The sequence below is a fragment of the Lineus longissimus genome, chromosome 13, assembly GCF_910592395.1.
Source record: "Lineus longissimus chromosome 13, tnLinLong1.2, whole genome shotgun sequence".
NCBI classification, from domain to species: Eukaryota; Metazoa; Nemertea; class Pilidiophora; order Heteronemertea; family Lineidae; genus Lineus; species Lineus longissimus.
This window is the reverse complement of record NC_088320.1, coordinates 1,564,215-1,582,775: the sequence shown is the minus strand read 5'-3', so window position 1 is coordinate 1,582,775 and position 18,561 is coordinate 1,564,215. Positions and strand designations below refer to the sequence as shown.

The 18,561-nt window shown below is 41.1% G+C and overlaps 1 protein-coding gene across 9 annotated transcripts; it reads left to right on the top strand.

Annotated features, from left to right (window-relative positions):
- Window positions 1-113: 113 nt before the first annotated feature.
- On the top strand, window positions 114-17,750 carry LOC135498160 (V-type proton ATPase 116 kDa subunit a 1-like). 9 transcript variants are annotated; one of them, XM_064788339.1, is made up of 19 exons: window positions 114-198; window positions 582-716; window positions 881-959; window positions 1,239-1,336; window positions 1,576-1,704; window positions 5,172-5,192; window positions 7,930-8,018; window positions 8,418-8,627; window positions 8,840-9,146; window positions 9,325-9,475; window positions 9,863-10,142; window positions 10,338-10,437; window positions 10,617-10,735; window positions 11,066-11,217; window positions 11,714-11,898; window positions 14,905-15,018; window positions 15,353-15,470; window positions 15,628-15,799; window positions 16,104-17,750. In XM_064788339.1, the coding sequence occupies exons 2-19, from the start codon at window positions 600-602 to the stop codon at window positions 16,204-16,206; spliced, it is 2,544 nt and encodes an 847-aa protein (XP_064644409.1). In that variant the 5' UTR covers window positions 114-198; window positions 582-599; the 3' UTR covers window positions 16,207-17,750. The 9 variants fall into 9 exon arrangements, with proteins under 9 accessions (XP_064644409.1, XP_064644410.1, XP_064644407.1 ...); XM_064788340.1 differs by lacking the exon at window positions 7,930-8,018 and adding an exon at window positions 5,448-5,536; XM_064788337.1 differs by lacking the exon at window positions 7,930-8,018 and adding an exon at window positions 5,430-5,536.
- Window positions 17,751-18,561: the final 811 nt, after the last annotated feature.

Here is an 18,561-nt window from a genome sequence, read left to right as displayed (position 1 = left end):
TAGAAGATCGGCCATCCTGGATCAACAAAATAGAAATGTCAAGCCGCATCAGCATTTTCATCAGCAGTTTACACCTTCCCGTTTTATTTTATAATATCATGTGACACGTACACGTGATAATTGATTCAAAATGGTAGACGGACAGTGAAAAAAGTTATCGAATTTTAGTGGTTTTGCCAGTTTTATTCCTGATATATTGTAAGTATGTGACTATCTTATAGCGCTAAATGTATCTAAAGTATCACTGAATTCAATGATACCTTATTTTTGTCTATCAAGTGTAAAGTGAGTGAGGAAACAGGATAAAAGAAGGGTAGCAAAAGAAGACCCACCTAGGCTACGCTACACTTGTAACACTATACTTAATACTAGACTGACTAGTTTGTCTATGACTGGGACTAGAGGACTGAGGAGTCGACATTATGCTAACATGCTAAACAGACTGTGGACAAAAGCACAGCACAGCCTGTACCGCAAGAAGCAGGTTGCACTACATTGCCTAGGTCAGAGCTTTGCTATTGCCCAGGCCAAAGCTTTGCTGCTTGTATTGTTGTAAATTATGCATGATTATCCACTTGCAGGTTTGAATACGACCAGAGATGGGGTCGTTGTTCCGCAGTGAGGAGATGACCCTGTGTCAACTCTTCCTCCAGTCAGAAGCTGCCTACACATGTGTCTCGGAGCTCGGTGAACTTGGACTTGTCCAGTTTAGAGATGTAAGTAAATTATATCTGGATGATCTATTTACTGGCTCCTGGATGTCTTGTGGATGTCCTAATAATAATAATTAAGATGCACCTTCAATACTCCTATATAACCCAAACACTTTTAGAAGTAGGAATTCAATAATGTTGAGTGAACCTTATGACTTCATTTCCAGCTCAATCCTGATGTAAATGCTTTTCAAAGGAAGTTTGTCAACGAAGTGAGACGATGTGATGAAATGGAGAGAAAGCTAAGTAAGTGAAAGATGAGGATAGTTTGTTAATTGAAGGTCATCAGTTTTAGTTGTGTGACTGTGATATCTCTGTTCCAGTATTTCTGTGGTTATTACTGAGACTTGATGATAAGGGGACAAAAATGTTTGTTTTGAGAAAAACGAGTCACCACCTCTGACTGAGATTCTTGTGTGTGTTGTAGTTTGCTGGAACACTACATATTTTACCATGAACCTAATACTCGAGAAACCAATTTGAATAGTCTCTCCTACTGTTGTTAAACCGATCACATGATTACAGGATTCCTTGAGAAGGAGATCAAGAAGGATGGGATACCAATGCTGGACACAGGTGACAACCCTGATGCACCACAACCAAGGGAGATGATCGACCTAGAGGTGAGCGAAACAAAAGTTTTTTAACAAATCCTGGTTTATCGTTGACGTAATCAGTGATATCAGATCCATAATATAGTCATGTGTGCTCTTGGTAACTGCTCACATTGGTCTGTTTAATGTCATTGGGGTCAGTGGTTATCATACAAGTATGAGGAGATGTTAACATCTGTGAAAGCAGCATGAGGAGATGCCTCAACTTTTTTGATTGGTCTTTCATATCCAACAGTCTCCATTTTTAGGCCACCTTTGAGAAGCTTGAAAATGAAATGAAGGAAGTGAATGCCAATGCAGAAGCTTTGAAGAGGAACTTCCTTGAGTTGACGGAGCTGAAGCACATCTTGAGGAAGACCCAGGGCTTCTTCGAGGAGGTATGTTGTTGAAAAGATGAAAAACCTCAGTTTTTTAATCCCAGGAGGTGGGTTGTGTGGAGTTCTCCATGGGTCGGATTCATGACTAAGAAAAACCTTGGCTATTCATTCAGCCCCCCCCCCCCCCCCATGGAGAACTCTACTGTCGTGTTGGTTGAGGATTTTACTAATTTGTCAGGATGATGATCCTTGTCCGTCTTAAAATATCGCTTGACGGTGATGAGTAATTCGTGGATAATTGCCATCATCTGATGGATTTCAACGCACCATGTTTCAAGTTGAAGCCACCGGTGCAATTTGATCAAATCTGTCATTACTTGATGCAGGATTCGGCATGTAGGAATATAACTACATTGTACTAATAAATATCGATCAGGCAAGCGAGCTCATCCATTATTGATACCACAAGTAGAACCTAGCTCTCATACCTTAATGAATATTGTATGTGTACAGAAAGAATCATGAAATTCACCATTAGAGTTGAAGTGGATTGGACAGTTCAGTTCCATTTCAACAAAAAAAGGTCCTCAGATTTGATTTGACTGAAGAAATGAGAGGGATCTGTCATCAGAGCAAGAAGTGGCAGTGAATCCTTTTGTCAGGCCAAGGCATTTGACTCACATGTACACATAAATTGTTGTGTCTTGTCATGCTTCTTCCATGGGTTTTGACTTATTTCAGTGGGGACTCATCTGCTCAGTATTTCCGACAACCGGTGAATTTCATGTTTCATTCTGTATTGCTCTTCTATAACTATGACATAACTTACTCATGTTTTATCGAGTTCTAACCTTTAGCTTTCACCATTGATGACCCTGTTTTCTTCCATGAATGATCACTTGGGGATTATAACACGGGGAGGAAAGTTTGATGTTGTGTTTAGGTCATGTTAGCTTCCCGACTGTTGGCTGCTCTGTGAAAGTCTTTTATTCCGCAGTGATTGGAATTATTCCCAAGAATTGTTGTAAAGATTACCACTGCGGCCAGCAGTCAATGCATTGGTGGTTCCTGATTTCCTGCACTCTTTTTCTGGTACTTGGTTCAACTTTATCGTAGAGTAAAATTGTTTTGGAACTTTTTTGTTGTGTGGAAACGATTTCTGTTAGTTTTTCTGTTCTGGTCCATTTTGGAAGTACGTTAAGTTTAACACAAGACAATGAAACATGTTGTGCTCTACCTTGCACCATGCATCGTGTACATTGACTTGTACATTGCCATGTTTTTCAGCAAAAAACATTACGCGGTTTGTCAGCAATCTCCAAGAATACTGGAGGCGAGCCTGAGCAGGTCTGAGAAATAATATATTCTTTTTTAAAGATATTTTTGATAAATCTCAATTAATCATTCTCCAAAATTGCTGATTTTATGTTGTATTAATCTTGATGCCACACATGTGCTCTCCACTCTCATGTTGAAATTTCTCCGTTTATATCAAAAACTATCAAAGACCTGCTTTTGTTGTTATTACTGAGTAGTACAAACTGTACTTGCTCTGAATCCAACAAGACATTTTCCATTGTTTGCTAAAAATGCTAGGTGTACACCTGCACTGAGAGTGGCCCTAAATGCCTGGAGTGTGTGTAGAACAAAATGATACACTGACTTGAGTATCAATTGGGGTGACTGTCGGATCAAGGGGAATGTGATTTTTTTCTCACCAAAAACTTCAATAATTGCCTTTTTAAACTCGTCTTCTGACTACTTGTAGATATCAACTGCATCAGGTTATTAGGTTTTATCTTCATGACTTGTGCTTTCATCCCGGATTTGCCAGGCATATAATACTAATAGCATTGCTTCAAAAGAACTAATACTAGTCTAATCAATCGCATACAGACAGTACATACTGGCTTTCCATATTCTGTTAACTGTCTGTACAAATCATTTGATACATAGGCCTGGTATTCATGAATAACATGCACATGTGTGAAACATGTACACTCCCCTCTTAGTCAGTTTATATGAAATTCATAATCGATAGTGCAACAGCTGTTCATTTGTGTGAGGGTGTTCAAAAGAGGGTTCAAAAATGCATTGTATGAATGACCAGGCCTAGGTACTTGTGTCAGATAAAGTTGTCTGTGTCGATACTTAGATGACCCCCTAAGGCCCTTGCACTCAGCTAGATCCACCTTGAAAAAAGTTAGAGATTTTAGACTTGTTGCTCACCATCTATCTGACTGTGTCTGTGACATAAAGATGCGAAGTCTACTCTCGTTGAATACTAATTGGATAGCCTCATAGCCTTTGAATTTGATAATTGACTAATGATCTCATATAATTTAGTCCCCCAACCCAAATCCAATCCATCTTCTCAGTACTAACAATATTTGCACGGCATTAACCCAACCAAAGATTTGCATGCACCCACTGCTTTACTTATGCTGCTTTCTGTTCCAACGTTGCCTTGCCAGAACAAGCTGTTCATCCAGCAATGGAACTGAACAGATTATTCTGAAAAAACTGGCAAACCTACTTGACATGGAACATCATTGAAATCCAGAAGTGCTCCCCTGTGTAAAGACTGTGCAGGAGAAGGGGGCAATCTTTTCTAATTGGTGATGAAATCATGGACCCTGCGAAAAGGAACAAAAATTTCAATGGCCCTGTTTTTCAAACAAAATGATGACATCATATCGAACCTTTTGTCAAAGTTCATGATGTGGATAAAGCAGAAATTGAACTTAGATAGCCAGTTTAAAAAATTGCCGTCTGGCCTGATGTTAGTGCATGTACATTGTATGTCCGCCCACGCCATTCGTGTTTTAGCTAACTATCACCTGTTTGCTCCACACATGTATGTGCACTGTGTTGTCCAGTAATGGGAGATTCAATTTACCCCGTTTTCATTAGCTAGTGAGCTGGTTTTATCGTCTCCTTATCCATGTTGCCTGGCCGAAGAGGTTTTCAGTTTTTACCTTATCCTCTGATTATTATTACCGATATCAATAATTTTTGTTTGTATTGATTGAGTTTCATTATTTGTTAGGGTATTTTATGAAATTTGAAATATTTTAAAACAATGTCTCTGAGTATGAGTCAGATAATTATTGCCGTAGCTTTCCAATAAGTTTGGCAAAGCCAGCTATGAGACTGTTACATGACAATGAAAGTACTGAACATTTCAGTTGGAGGAGGCAGTGCGTGATAGGCAACCTTTGGTTTGCAGCAAGTTTGAAAATGTTTAAAAATCTTTCTAATAAAGCGTATATAACTCAAGGCTGAAATGCCGGTAACTTTAAATGTTGCTTTTGATCAGTTTTATAAGTTGATGTGTGGCTGTATTCTACAGATTTTAAACAGTGGGCAAGCTATACTGTCACGACTGTGGACAATACCAAACTACATGTATGAAAGTACTGAACTGCATGTTGACAGTACACAACTTCATGTATGACAGTAGTACATGTACGGTGTGTGAAGAAGAGAACGAGGTCTATGTAAGCAAACTATTGCTTGCCTTTCAGATGGCAACTGAAGATCTAAAGGTAAACTTAATCCATTAAGCAATCCGGTGGTTTGGCTTGCAAATACTGCACGAGGGGCCTGACATACAAATGTAGTTCCCTGTAGAATACAGCTCTCAAACTGAAAACATCCCAATACAGGTTTTTTGTTTCCATCTTCTTCTGTTGCTTTTGTGTATGTATCTTAGTTGTTGTTACTGCATGACGCAGGGGAGGGTTGCACTATTTTAAAACGTCGACGACATGTTTGTTCATCAGGCTGAATTCCATCATCAGGCAATACACGATCCGTCAATGACTGAGGAGAACATAGGATTATTAGGAGAGGAGGGGCTGCGCGCAGGAGGACAAGCTCTCAGGCTAGGGTGAGTGGAAACGGGTCGTGTTGGTGCAGTCGGGCTTGAAAATTGTTTAGCTTCCTCATCCGTATGCTTGATAAAAGTGAGTTGGCCACATTTACTGGGACCAAAGATATCTTGCTGGACACTAAATTAAACTGTTTGTCATCATCAATACTGGGGCAAATTGTGGCTCCTTATTCCACTGTACAGCTTACAGTCATATGTCTCCATTACTACTGGGGATGTACTATAGAAAATAGCTTTTGAACTCTGTGTTATTACCTATTTTGTCCATTCCCAAAATAATATATCTTCCTAAGTTGTACCACTTATTCAATTTTCAAGCTCTGATACCACTTTTGCACATAAACTTGTAGCCAAGTAGAACTCTCACCCAGTGAGCAGATAAGGCCATGATGACAGAATCAAGGTAGAGGGATAATGGCAGGTCTAAACTTGCAGGTTTGGTTACCGCTCTAACACCACTTACTCAAAGTAACCGGCAGTTTTCTGTTTGTTCTAAACCGTTTTTAAGGAGGCTAACCAAATATTAATCTATGGAGCATTAGTAAAGGAATCCACCATTTGATGCAGTCATGTAGGTATGTATTCTTCCTTAATTTGCATGAAAACAAACTGGGCAGACGTGACAGGAAAGGGTGAGTGTTTCATCGTGATCATTTAGATGCTGAGACATGCCTAGCTGGCATGACTGGAGTGACCTCCCGAGTGAACTGCCTTATGAATATCCTAGTGTAAATCCTCTTGCCGTGTATATAGTTACCGATTCAGAGATAAAAGCTGTTGTGATGAGTCACCCATTCTGGCATGTCCGGGGTAACAGCTGTTGCAATAAGTACCCCATTCTGGCATGTCCGGGGTAACAGCTGTTGTAATAAGTACCCCATTCTGGCATGTCCGGGGTAACAGCTGTTGTAATAAGTACCCCAGTCTGGCATGTCCGGGGTAACAGCTGTTGTAATAAGTACCCCAGTCTGGCATGTCCGGGGTAACAGCTGTTGTAATAAGTACCCCGGTCTGGCATGTCCGGGGTAAGAGCTGTTGTAATAAGTACCCCGGTCTGGCATGTCCGGGGTAAGAGCTGTTGTAATAAGTACCCCAGTCTGGCATGTCCGGGGTAACAGCTGTTGCAATAAGTACCCCAGTCTGGCATGTCCAGGGTAACAGCTGTTGCAATAAGTACCCCAGTCTGGCATGTCCGGGGTAAAAGCTGTTGTAATAAGTACCCCAGTCTGGCATGTCCGGGGTAACAGCTGTTGTAATAAGTACCCCGGTCTGGCATGTCCGGGGCAACAGCTGTTGTAATAAGTACCCCATTCTGGCATGTCCGGGGTAACAGCTGTTGTAATAAGTACCCCAGTCTGGCATGTCCGGGGTAACAGCTGTTACAATAAGTACCCCGGTCTGGCATGTCCGGGGTAACAGCTGTTGTAATAAGTACCCCAGTCTGGCATGTCCAGGGTAACAGCTGCCGCTATTTCTACCCCATTCTAGCATGTCTGGATTAAACCTGTTGCTCTCGCTGTAGCTTTACAAGGTGTCACCTTCCTCTGTCTTTATCGTATGTCTTTACCCATTAAGCATCCACCATCAACATATGTCATGTCATCCAATAACAACCACGACTCACATCTGGATTGACACACTCCCCCCCCCCCTTTCCTGACCCTCTTCGTCCATGAGAACAGACAATGTGAATCATTCTCATCACTTGAACACATCTCCAAAAGATGTCCTTCCACAACTTTTTTTTGCAATGATTTGAGGAACGAATTGTCATATTCAAATAGCCTAGTTGAGTTCATTGAGTTTTGTGCAAAGAATATGTTACCTTAATTCTTGATGATTCCTTTAGTTATGTTGCTCAATTTAATTTCTGTTACTGGGACATGTTCATCAAAACTCTTCACACTGGTTTCTTTTCCTCCAAGGTCATTAAAATTCATTCAGCGGGTGTGATGCATTCCTAACTACTTCATGACTTCTTTGTTTCTCAGGGGATAAGGTGCATGAAAGGCAAGGTTTCATTGCATAACAGGCTCCAGTCGTCTCCTCAAATAAAATATATTCTTCTTCATCCCCTGTACGTCTTTACTCTGCAGATCACCAGAAAACAGATATGTGGATGTGTGAAAAATGTCCTTGTCTCTACAGTGTGACAGAAAGTCAGAAACAAAACAGTTGACCTTCAGTTCTGTTCTTGAAAAGAAGAGTTCAGTTGCAAAAGCCACTAGATGTTAATCCACTTCGGGTCTTTTTGAGTGAATGCAACTTTTCTGCTGTAAATCCTGTCACTGTCTCAGGTGGGGACATTTTTGGACACAACTTGTACGCTAGGCGGTAAGCTATGTTATAACATCGGTGTTGTTTATTTATCTGTGTTTGTGTTCATCTAGCATGAGCGCGCTTTGATCGGGGAAACACAAGATGCCCTCATCGAGCAGGATGAGCTTCAGCTCCGCCATCAGGCCACCATACATCTTGGGTAAGTCGGTCATTCTCGGTAGGTTGGAAGTTCAGGAAGTACAATTTTTTTACAAATTTCTTTGTTAACAAATGGAGTAGTGCAATTTTCCTTCAAGATCTGCCCTGCTCTGGCAATATTAACAATCATTGGGGGTTCATAGTCCAATATCAACTATAGTAGAGGTAATAGCTTATGATCAAGATTCAGACTTTGACCCGGTCTATCCTTAGGCCTTTCAGTAGAATTCAGATGAGCTGGTCAATCAGCACTACAATTACAGAATTTCGGAATGGTTCCCATTTATACACCTTGGTGGATAAAAGTCTGGCTGGTCCTTTCAGTAGGGGTGACACTGTAATCGACAAACTACATGCTACAACTGATGTTAAAACATTTTACTTCTGTGTTTATTTCCAGGTTTGTCGCTGGTGTGATCCATCGTGAACGCATCCCAGCCTTCGAGAGGATGTTGTGGCGCGCCTGTCGAGGCAACGTGTTCTTGAAGCAGACGGAGATCGAGACCCCCCTCGAAGACCCCGTGACCGGCGAGGAAGTGAGGAAGTCTGTCTTCATCATCTTCTTCCAAGGAGACCAGCTCAAGTCTCGTGTCAAGAAGATCTGTGAGGGGTATGCATCAAGGATTGTTTACTTCTTGGCTTTCCTCAATATTCTGAACTAGGTCATCTTTAATGGGATTGTCATTCCGTTGATGACTGTTTCTGTTTTAACTTCCTACAGAAAGGGTTAATGATGAGGCGGGGTATAATTGAAAAGCACTTTGAGACAGCACTTTCACAGTATCAGAGCTCATGTTTCATTTTTTTCCACCTTTCTCACAGATTCCGTGCTACACTTTACCCGTGCCCTGAAACCCCAGCAGAGCGACGCGAGATGGCTGTCGGTGTCATGACACGTATCGAGGACTTGAACACCGTCCTCGGCCAGACCCAGGATCATCGTCACCGCGTCCTTGTGGCTGCCGCCAAGAACATCAAAGTCTGGTTCATCAAGGTCCGCAAGATCAAGGCAATCTATCACACGCTGAACATGTTCAACCTCGATGTGACACAGAAATGTCTGATTGCTGAGTGTTGGTGCGCTGTCTCCGATCTGGATAAGATTCAGCTGGCTCTGAGGAGAGGAACTGTAAGTCATTTTCGTCATTATTGAAATGTTTGAGAAACAGAGATTGGTCTAGCATGGCTGATTTCCACCCAATTCTGACCTCCTTGTCCTGTAGAAGAACTGGATACCTCTGTATATGTGAGATTCCATAATCTGCAATGTTTCTGATCGTTACTCGTACAATCAAACCTCGTTTCAGGAGAGAAGTGGTAGCAGCGTCCCCTCCATCTTGAATCGCATGCAGACGAAGCAACCACCGCCGACCTACAATCGTGTCAACAAATTCACCAGCGCATTCCAGAATATCATCGATGCTTATGGTGTGGCCAACTATAGGGAGGCAAATCCTGGTTAGTATCACCCTGTCTTTGCATCATCATCACTGTCAGTGTTTCTGCCAGAAATAAATTCAAGGGGGGGCAAAACCATAATTTTGTAGAAAATCCTGGTCAAAACAACAAATTTTGCCTGTTTTTGGACAATTTAGGGGGGCAACTGCCCCCCTTGCCCCCCCTCTGGGGGAAACCCTGACTGTCGGACTCACACTGCATGGTTCCAGTCAGGTGAAACTCAACCAGCACATGCTCATCTTGACTTTGGTGTGTTATCTTGTAAACAAGGTTACAAATAAGACTATCAGGTGTGATAGAAGACTCTCACAAACTCCCTTGTGCCCTGCTCTACATGTAGTTCTCAAGATAAAACCGAACACTGACCACCTTTCTCATCTATTTCAGCACCGTTCGCCATCATCACATTCCCGTTCCTGTTCTCGGTCATGTTCGGCGACCTTGGCCACGGTCTGCTCATGTTTCTCTTTGGCTTCTGGATGGTCATCAGAGAAAAGAGTCTCGGCGCAAAGAAGAGTGACAACGAGATATGGAACACATTCTTTGGCGGCCGTTACATCATCTTGCTAATGGGCTGCTTTGCCATGTATTCAGGCCTCATATATAATGACGTGTTTTCCAAGCCGCTGAACATATTTGGATCTGCCTGGACACCACAGTATAGCGGGTTGGTTATTATGCTATATATTAACAAACTAAGTTTTGGAATAGTAAGTGATGGTGAAAAGATCACGCAGAACAATCCGGACAATTTCAAAATGTTGATTCCACAACATTTCATCAAACTCGTCATGGATTTCAAATGATTATTCCAGTTCATTTGTTTTGATTTTGCAGTCTCCATTTTCTTTTTGAATTGCAGAGCATTCTACCAAAAGAGCAAACTAATCATGTTGCAGCCTGTCAGGTCGAATACGACTACTATGTACCGTGGAACTCCATATTACTTTGGGATGGATCCAGTGAGTCTCTTTTATCTTCATTTTAAACTAGCAGTTTGTCTGCATTGGCAAAATGATGCGATTCATTTCAGATGGAAATATGCTTGAACCTTCTTCACAATACTGATCAGTGTTAAATTGGCACTAAAGTGCACTAACAGAAGTTGAATTGTCTGTAACTTGTCGATTTCCTTCTTCAGTTGTGGAATATCGCGGACAACAAGATCACATTTGGGAACTCATTCAAGATGAAGTTGTCAGTCATCCTTGGGATCTCTCAGATGATGTTTGGTCTGTGGCTCAGTCTCTTCAACCACACGTAAGTTGTTTATTATAAAAAAACAAGCCACCAAACTCTGTATGAATATGTTGTCGACAGAAACTTGGTTCATTGATGTGACCTCTGACAGTCCAAGTTGTCTTCAAAATCAGAAACAGATACATCTAGCAAGTGATCTTCATGACATCTCCCTGACGTCGCTGGCTGTCTGTTTTTGCCAAAACATAGTAGAGACAATGCGGAGACAAAGGGTTGTGTATTCATCACTTTTCGTGGGTCGATCGCATTACGGTAAGAATTGCCTAAGGCTACCAGGAGTAAGATTTATAAAATCTTTCTATAATGACACTGATTATAATCATCTTGCAGCTACTTCAAGAGGAAACTGAACATCTGGTGCGAGTTTATCCCCCAGCTGCTCTTCATGCTCTGTATCTTTGTTTATCTCGTCATCCTCATCTTCTACAAGTGGTGTACGTTCACCCCTGAGATGGGCCACTGTGCCCCGAGTCTCCTCATTGGTAAGTCAGAGTTTATATGATGATGAGCCACTGTGCCCCGAGTCTCCTCATTGGTAAGTCAGAGTTTATATGATGATGGGCCACTGTGCCCCGAGTCTCCTCATCAGTAAGTCAGAGCTTAAATGATGATGATTGAAATGATTGTCCTTGGCATTTCCATTGTTTTCAATTATCTTGTTCCCACTACAGTGGAAAACCATGGGAATCTGTGCAGTTTCTTCTCACAGACATAGGAATATTCTGATGTAGTTGACCACAAGGCCTGTAGAACGTGGAACTGCAACATTTTCCCGCTTTACAGTGAAATCAAACCCAAAGTTCTTCTCTACAGGAAACAGCATGTGAGATATTCAGCTACCCAGTCACACTCTGTAGTCTTGGTTTGGCGTCTCAATCAGTGAGCCATTTGAAGAGCTACAAATTCGGCGTTAACATTGGTTGGTTGGTCAGTTGAAAACTGGAGCTTAGGGTTTACTTGTGTGCCTTTCTTGTCCAGGTTTGATCAACATGTTCCTGTTGAAGTACCCCAACGGCCCTGACGACAACTGCTCCGTCAAACCTTTCTACACCGGGCAGAAGTCGTTCCAAACGTTCCTGGTGATCGTCGCACTGCTCTGCGTACCATGGATGTTGGTCATCAAGCCCCTCATTCTCCGTAAACAGCACCAGGAGAAATCGGCGGTAGGTACAATTGATTTTACTTTGCGTGTTTCCGGGAACTAAAAGCCTCGGGTTTAGTGTCTTTCATTATTCTCCACAAGGTTTCATTTCTCTTGAATTAATCCATGAAGGCCAAACAGTCAAATCTGACACTTTATGTGAACAGTCCAGCTCCTGTTTATCTCTTGCATGTCCATGTATTCTCCATCAGTTGAACATGATGTGACAGTCTTCTGCTGCGGTGGTAGCAGAAACACTTGGTGTGTGGCATTTTGAAAATTGGAATTATTCTTTGCATGCCTGTGTGATAGGTTATAAATACCAGACATTGCCAGTATGATCTGATCTGAAGCTGCTCTCTCCATTTTTCACACTTTTCACACCAAAAAAGTCTTAAAGTTGGTACAATCCAAGGCCTTTCCAATGAGTGCTCAAACATTTCAGTTCCACTCTTTCTTTAAAACCCAGAAAAATTTAAGATAGTTTTCTTTTCACTTATTTAATTTCGTTTAGATATGAATCTACTCTCGTATCATCATTTGTTTACCCTTCTATCCTTCAGGCCCGTCAATCCTTAGTTATACATGTTGATGTTCCAGAGGTGACTTTAACAATGGCTTCTTGAGGATTGGGGTGCAATCTTAAGGGGAACCCTACTCTGTGGCTATGGCATCTTCACAGTTAACTGGGGATTGACCTATGTTGTCTGTCCAGATGCAGAAAATCTGATTGTGTATTGTTGCGACTCACCATCATTTTAATCAATCACTGAATCATTGTTGGGCATGAGAACTTTATGGTTTTGAGATGCCATCTAAAGAACCAGTGCGGTCACCATGACATGGTCGATATTTGGCACTTTCTGGTGGACGTCAGCACAATATTCTGACGTACAAAAGTGATGAACTACACGAGCTCTACGGAGTGGTGTCCTACAAATAAACAATCAGACATTTCAGCCCAAGTCGAGCAGAGTCCCCCTTGTTTTAACAGAAGTGAATGTTTTCCCATTACACCTTGGGTCCTTGGTTTATGAACACATGTCACTGTCATAGCATAGCGTTCTATTCTAAATTAAGACATTAGTTTTGTGTCAGCTTAAGGATGAAATCTTTGCCAAACATTAAATCTGTTTGTGTGGTTTTGCAAAGAATATGCTTTGACTTTCTGTGGTCCTTGACTTAGCTAACCGCCTATTTCATTCTCCCATTGTTGCTAATGTTTGCCTTGACTTATATGTGGTATGTTGGTTAAACTTTAAACGTGTGGAAAATGATTGTCCTGTACTGTCATCAAGGTTTCACAGAAGAGATAATATCTCTCTGTATTCTATTTTCTGTGTATGGGATGCTCAAATATTGAGAGAGTCCCTGTTATCATTTTCTGTCCTTTGTCTTCCCTTTTGAATCTCAACCTTGTCCACGCTTTGAGGGAATTATAAGAATGTTTCAAACTTTTCTGTCGATTTTCTTCATCAGGCATAAGTTTTCAGGTTTAAAACTCGACGTATTTTTCTACAGTTTTGAATCAGTTCTCGGTTTCCAGTTCTTTCTTTGCTCAGTTCTATCAAAATCATCCAAACCTTTCTGTGGAACTCATTGGAAACACCTTGCGAACAACAAATATCTCAAGATAAGTTGAACATGTAGATATTTCATGATTTCGTTTCATCCCAATTTGTCTATACATGCACTGGCAAATATGTCTGAAAGATGGACGGTGTCGGACATTTTTTGTCCGGGTTGTGGTATGCATGAAGTTTTCTCAGGTGTTGTAGTTTGTTTTAATGTTGTGTTTACAACTCCTCATGGCAACTGCGGGAGAATACATACTGTTGTTTTGTATCATTTGCCCCGTCGCTAGAACATCAACTAAATTGGCACCAGTCCTGTTATATTCATCTTGATGGAGTCGTGTTGAACATGTCTCAATACGCCGAGGTTGAAAGTACCTTGAATCTTTGTGTTGGAACGATTTACCTTTTCAAATGTTTCTCCAATTTGGTTTGGATGGTTTTGGTATCGAATGGTTTTTTAAACAATCGGGCCTGTATACTTCCAAAGATCTTCCTTCTCAGTGGTTGAAGTTAACCTCTCTAGCACAAAATTAATGCGCATCAAACTTTGGAGGTATTTTTTCAATGATAGACTTCTTGATAATTTCTTGGCACCACGATCTGTATTTTAATTTCTCTTGTAAAAAAGACCCTAAATGTTCAATGAAGCTTCCCTGTAAAAGTGACTTGAAATTCAATGTCAGTCCTCACGCAATAATACTTTAAAAAATAGATGTTCCGTGCACAACTTGGGCACAATGCACTGCTTCATCGTGTCGCACGATCTTTCAGTCCCGTGGACAGGCCCCGTTACCTGTGAATGGAGTGGTGGATCCGGAGAATCCAGAGGTCCAGCACCATGACGGTGCAGCACGACTGGTCGAGGAGGAAGAAGAAGAGGTGACATGATATATTATTTTGCATCCATAGCAGCGGTGTTCAGAGCAAGACTGACATCACCACCGTGGCCAAAGAACGACAAATCCTTCATTAATTTACAACCATTTTTGTCTTTTTTCAGGCCATGCTTGCGATGAAATATCATCCTGGTTTCCATCGCCAACATGGCCAGTTGCCAAACCTTTCAAAATCATAAATTTGGTTTAACCTTTGCTCAGAGGTCTGCTCTCATTTACTGAAGATTTCCAGAATTAATTTGTCAACGTTTCCTGGCCATGTTGGTGATGAAGCCTCCAGTCTGTGGTCGATGTAACTTTGGGTTAACATTCTCAGCACCAGCTGTTGATATGGACTGATGGGCATGATTTGATTGGTAACCCAAGGTTGCAGGTTTTTTAGGAAGATACTTAGATTCTTCTGATTTTGTAGTCCTGACAGTTGATGAGTGTGAGAAAAAATCTAGAAACTCTGAGTCACGACTGCAAAATCTGATGAGTTTTGTATTTCCTAATTGGTGGTTAGATGTTTTAGTAACATTGTCTCCTACATGCCAATCGTTGTTTGATTGACAGTTGTCTGGTGGTGCACATTTATCCGTGAACAGTGGCGACATCGTTGACGAACGTGGAGAAGTAAGACACCACGACGGAAATGTCAAACTGCCAGAGGAGGAGGTTGATGAGGAGGTGATTTAAATGTTGTTTCATTTGAATTGAGAGTTTAAGGTTTTGATTGAATTCTGTTTAAGTTCTTGGGGATGGGGAGGAACTTTTTTGTTATTTGTTTGAGGGATTTTGTCACAATAGATGGAGATTTCCTAGTCCCCATCACAGCATGCCATAAGGTGAGTATGGTTGGGATCTTCATTCGCCGCAGGGAAGTCCAGCATTGAAATTAAATCATTCATTAGAATATACTACTCCCAGCATATGGGGCACAGATCATCATAGAAATATCTAAAATGTGTGTTTTATTGAATTGCACTACACTTTTTGCTGATTTTATAATATTGTCTTTCAGTTTGACTTTGCCGATGTGTTCATCCACCAATGTATTCACACGATAGAGTACTGTCTCGGCTGTGTCTCAAACACTGCCTCTTACCTCCGACTCTGGGCTCTCAGCTTGGCCCATGCCGGTAAGTGAAACAGAAGAGTACACAGGCTCCCAGCTACAACTCGAAGCACTCAGCTTGGCCCATGCAGTCAAGTGCATCATCAACACCGATGCTTCTCTAACAGATATATCTCCTAATATCTGCCCAGCTGTCCTAAATACAATTTCTCCAATTCCAGAACTTTCTGAAGTACTTTGGACAATGGTGATGCGTATTGGTCTCAGCATGAATGGTTGGATTGGTACCCCCGTGTTGGTTGCCATTTTCTCTTTCTGGGCCGTTCTAACCATTGCTATTCTCTTGTTGATGGAGGGCCTGTCAGCCTTCCTGCACACACTGCGTTTGCATTGGTAAGTACCTCAGGAGATCATTGGTCACTGCTGTTCCTTCTGTCGTCCTACTTTCTTCTCTCCACCCAGGAGTAAATAGATACTGGAGCTTGCAGAGATGGCGAGATATGAATGTAATTCTTGTTCACCGAGTAGCTTCAGCTCAGACACAAAATCGTCCTGGGGAATGGACCTTGAAACAGGAATATACATGCATCATCTTAAGGTCAGTGTAAGTGCGCATCTTCATCTTTATTCATATCCACAGTAATATTCAAAAGAAGCATGATGTGATAAACCTTCATCATTCATTGTCTCCTTGCAGGGTTGAGTTCCAGAATAAGTTCTACATTGGTGCAGGATACAAGTTCTTACCATTCTCATTCGAGTCCATCATGGAGCAACACGGACCGGAGGACATCTCTTAGACAATTACCTGATCACCTGGCTTCAGCTGGCTGGCTTTCACTTGACTGTAACGTCACCTGGCTATGGTAACAGTGACAAAGGTGTCACCTTGTGGGCACATACATGTATCTTCTGTTTGTTTTATTATTGTTGTGTTGATAAAATGTAACAGTATTGTTTATATAGAGGTCAGAAACTAGTCATGGTCTTGAAGGTGTGTCTTGATTCCTATGGCTTTATGACAATGCCCAAAGTTTAGATTCAGGAATGTGTGATACTTGTTAAATAGATATGTGCTCATGAATTTATTTATTTCTCAAAACTCGTGTGCCAGCTGAAAGCCAGGTATACAACTCCAGACAGCTGATAGATGTGTTATTGGTGTAAACATTTAATGTTAGAAACATTGTCCCTTTAAGGCTTGAGGAAATCTCGCATAGAGATTAGTCTATTGTCATGATCAGACAGATTATTCTGGCAATAACTGCCACTTACCTCAGCCCTAAAGAGATGACCGGTTTCTATCTTACATCTCGTCACTTGGGAACTATTGCTGCTTTAGAAGGCTACCTCCAAATCTGAAGGTTTATGAAGAAACTGCCAAAAGGTGATATCAGATTGCTTCTCAAACAGGAGGAATGTCTCGATGTGGAAATAAGGCATGTATCCATGATTATGGTGACAAAATTGTGAAATCTCCATGTAGCTTGAGGTTCTCTTGATTGAGAAGTAACCAGCCAAAGTGGCAACATCTCTGCTCACTGTCATTGTAATTATCTTCCTTCACTGGTGTAGGCCTTACATATCTGTCCAGTACAAGTACTTCAACAAGAAGACACTAAAATACTTGTTAGGATAGCCGAGTGAAACAGTCGACAGTCGTTTGGCTCCTGTTACAAATGTACTTTCTTTTGTTTTGTTTTTGTTAACTTTTCTCTCATTGGTATAGCTTAAACACATATCTGTAAAACTTAAGTCATAAATTTATTACAAGTTACTAATCTGCTGTCTGGAACTTTTGTGTTGTGTGGAAAATAACAAAATTGTACGGCAGGTTGTCATAAAAGATAATTCACAACTGGTTGATTTGTGCATGACGTAAATGGCAATGTTGAGAGAGGATGCTCACTTTGTATTGAAGTTGTAAGAGTGGTACCACACAGGGAAGGATTAAATTACGCTGTCGGGTTTTACAATCATATTGCATTTTAAAAATAGATCTGGTAGTCTTCGTTGAACTTTCCTGTATCATTATTACCACATTGTTATTGTTTAAAGCCCATATTACTGAGAAAGATGGTCATAATCAGTGAAATGAGATTGCCAAGAATCCAAGTTTATTTAGAATGTACCTCAAACATTGGTGTTTTCTTGGTTTTGTTCTTTCACTGAAAACGAGACGAAAGAGGTGGGAAAATCTCAGTTTCATGAATAAGGTCAGGCAGAAATTCTATCATTATTGTATTGTGACCTTAAATATTGTAAGGATCAACAGTTGGTGTAGTTAGTTTTTGTGACTTGTTAATGGTTCAGCATAGAATAAACGGACAGCTTGCCTACAAAATTTAGTTTTCCGAGTTCATTACCCGATTCCACGGACTTGAATGCCGAATTCAGAGCTGAGGATACCTGCATGTACCAGGCACAGGCCCCAGTTGTTCAAACAGTAGGAGATAGTGCCTTTGACCTTGGTTTTATCCAACAACAACATACACCATCCACACTGTGATCTTGAGGAGTGACGAAATGGTTCAGTCCAGCTGCTTCCGATTCATCATACTCCTGCAGCGCATAATTTGACCATGATTGACCGTTACCTGCGACAGAACAGTTCTAGCACAGCCAACAATACTGGTCTTTGGGACAAGGAGGCTGCAGTCTTCAGAGGTTGTGACATTGTCTCAGAATACAAATTTGGGAATGCAAAGCCTGATTTGGATCTATGGATATTTGGATTCTGTTTTTGGTCTGTTTCAGTACAGTTGGAGAGTTGTATTGTAGAAATTTTGGTATTGGGGGCCCATTATTATAAATTAAGGAAGGTGTGTAGAAATGTTGGTATTAATTTGGGGCCCAAATCAAAAATAAGGTGTGGGCCTGGTGCCAAAGTGGACACATAATAAGCCCCCCTCTTAGGAGGGGCTCTTAAGATACACGTGTGTGCGGGAGTATATAGTGTATGATTAGAAATAAAGAGAGTAACTATTGTATATCCTACAAACAATTTTTTTTGGTAAATTTCTGAATTAACTCCGTTGAGTTTACCGATTTCTCCGCGATCTTCCGGTGGTGGTTGCTATCCCATTGGTTGAAATTAAGTTAAATTAAATTTAAATCTTCATGGGAATTCGCTACATCATATGCCTAAGAAATTG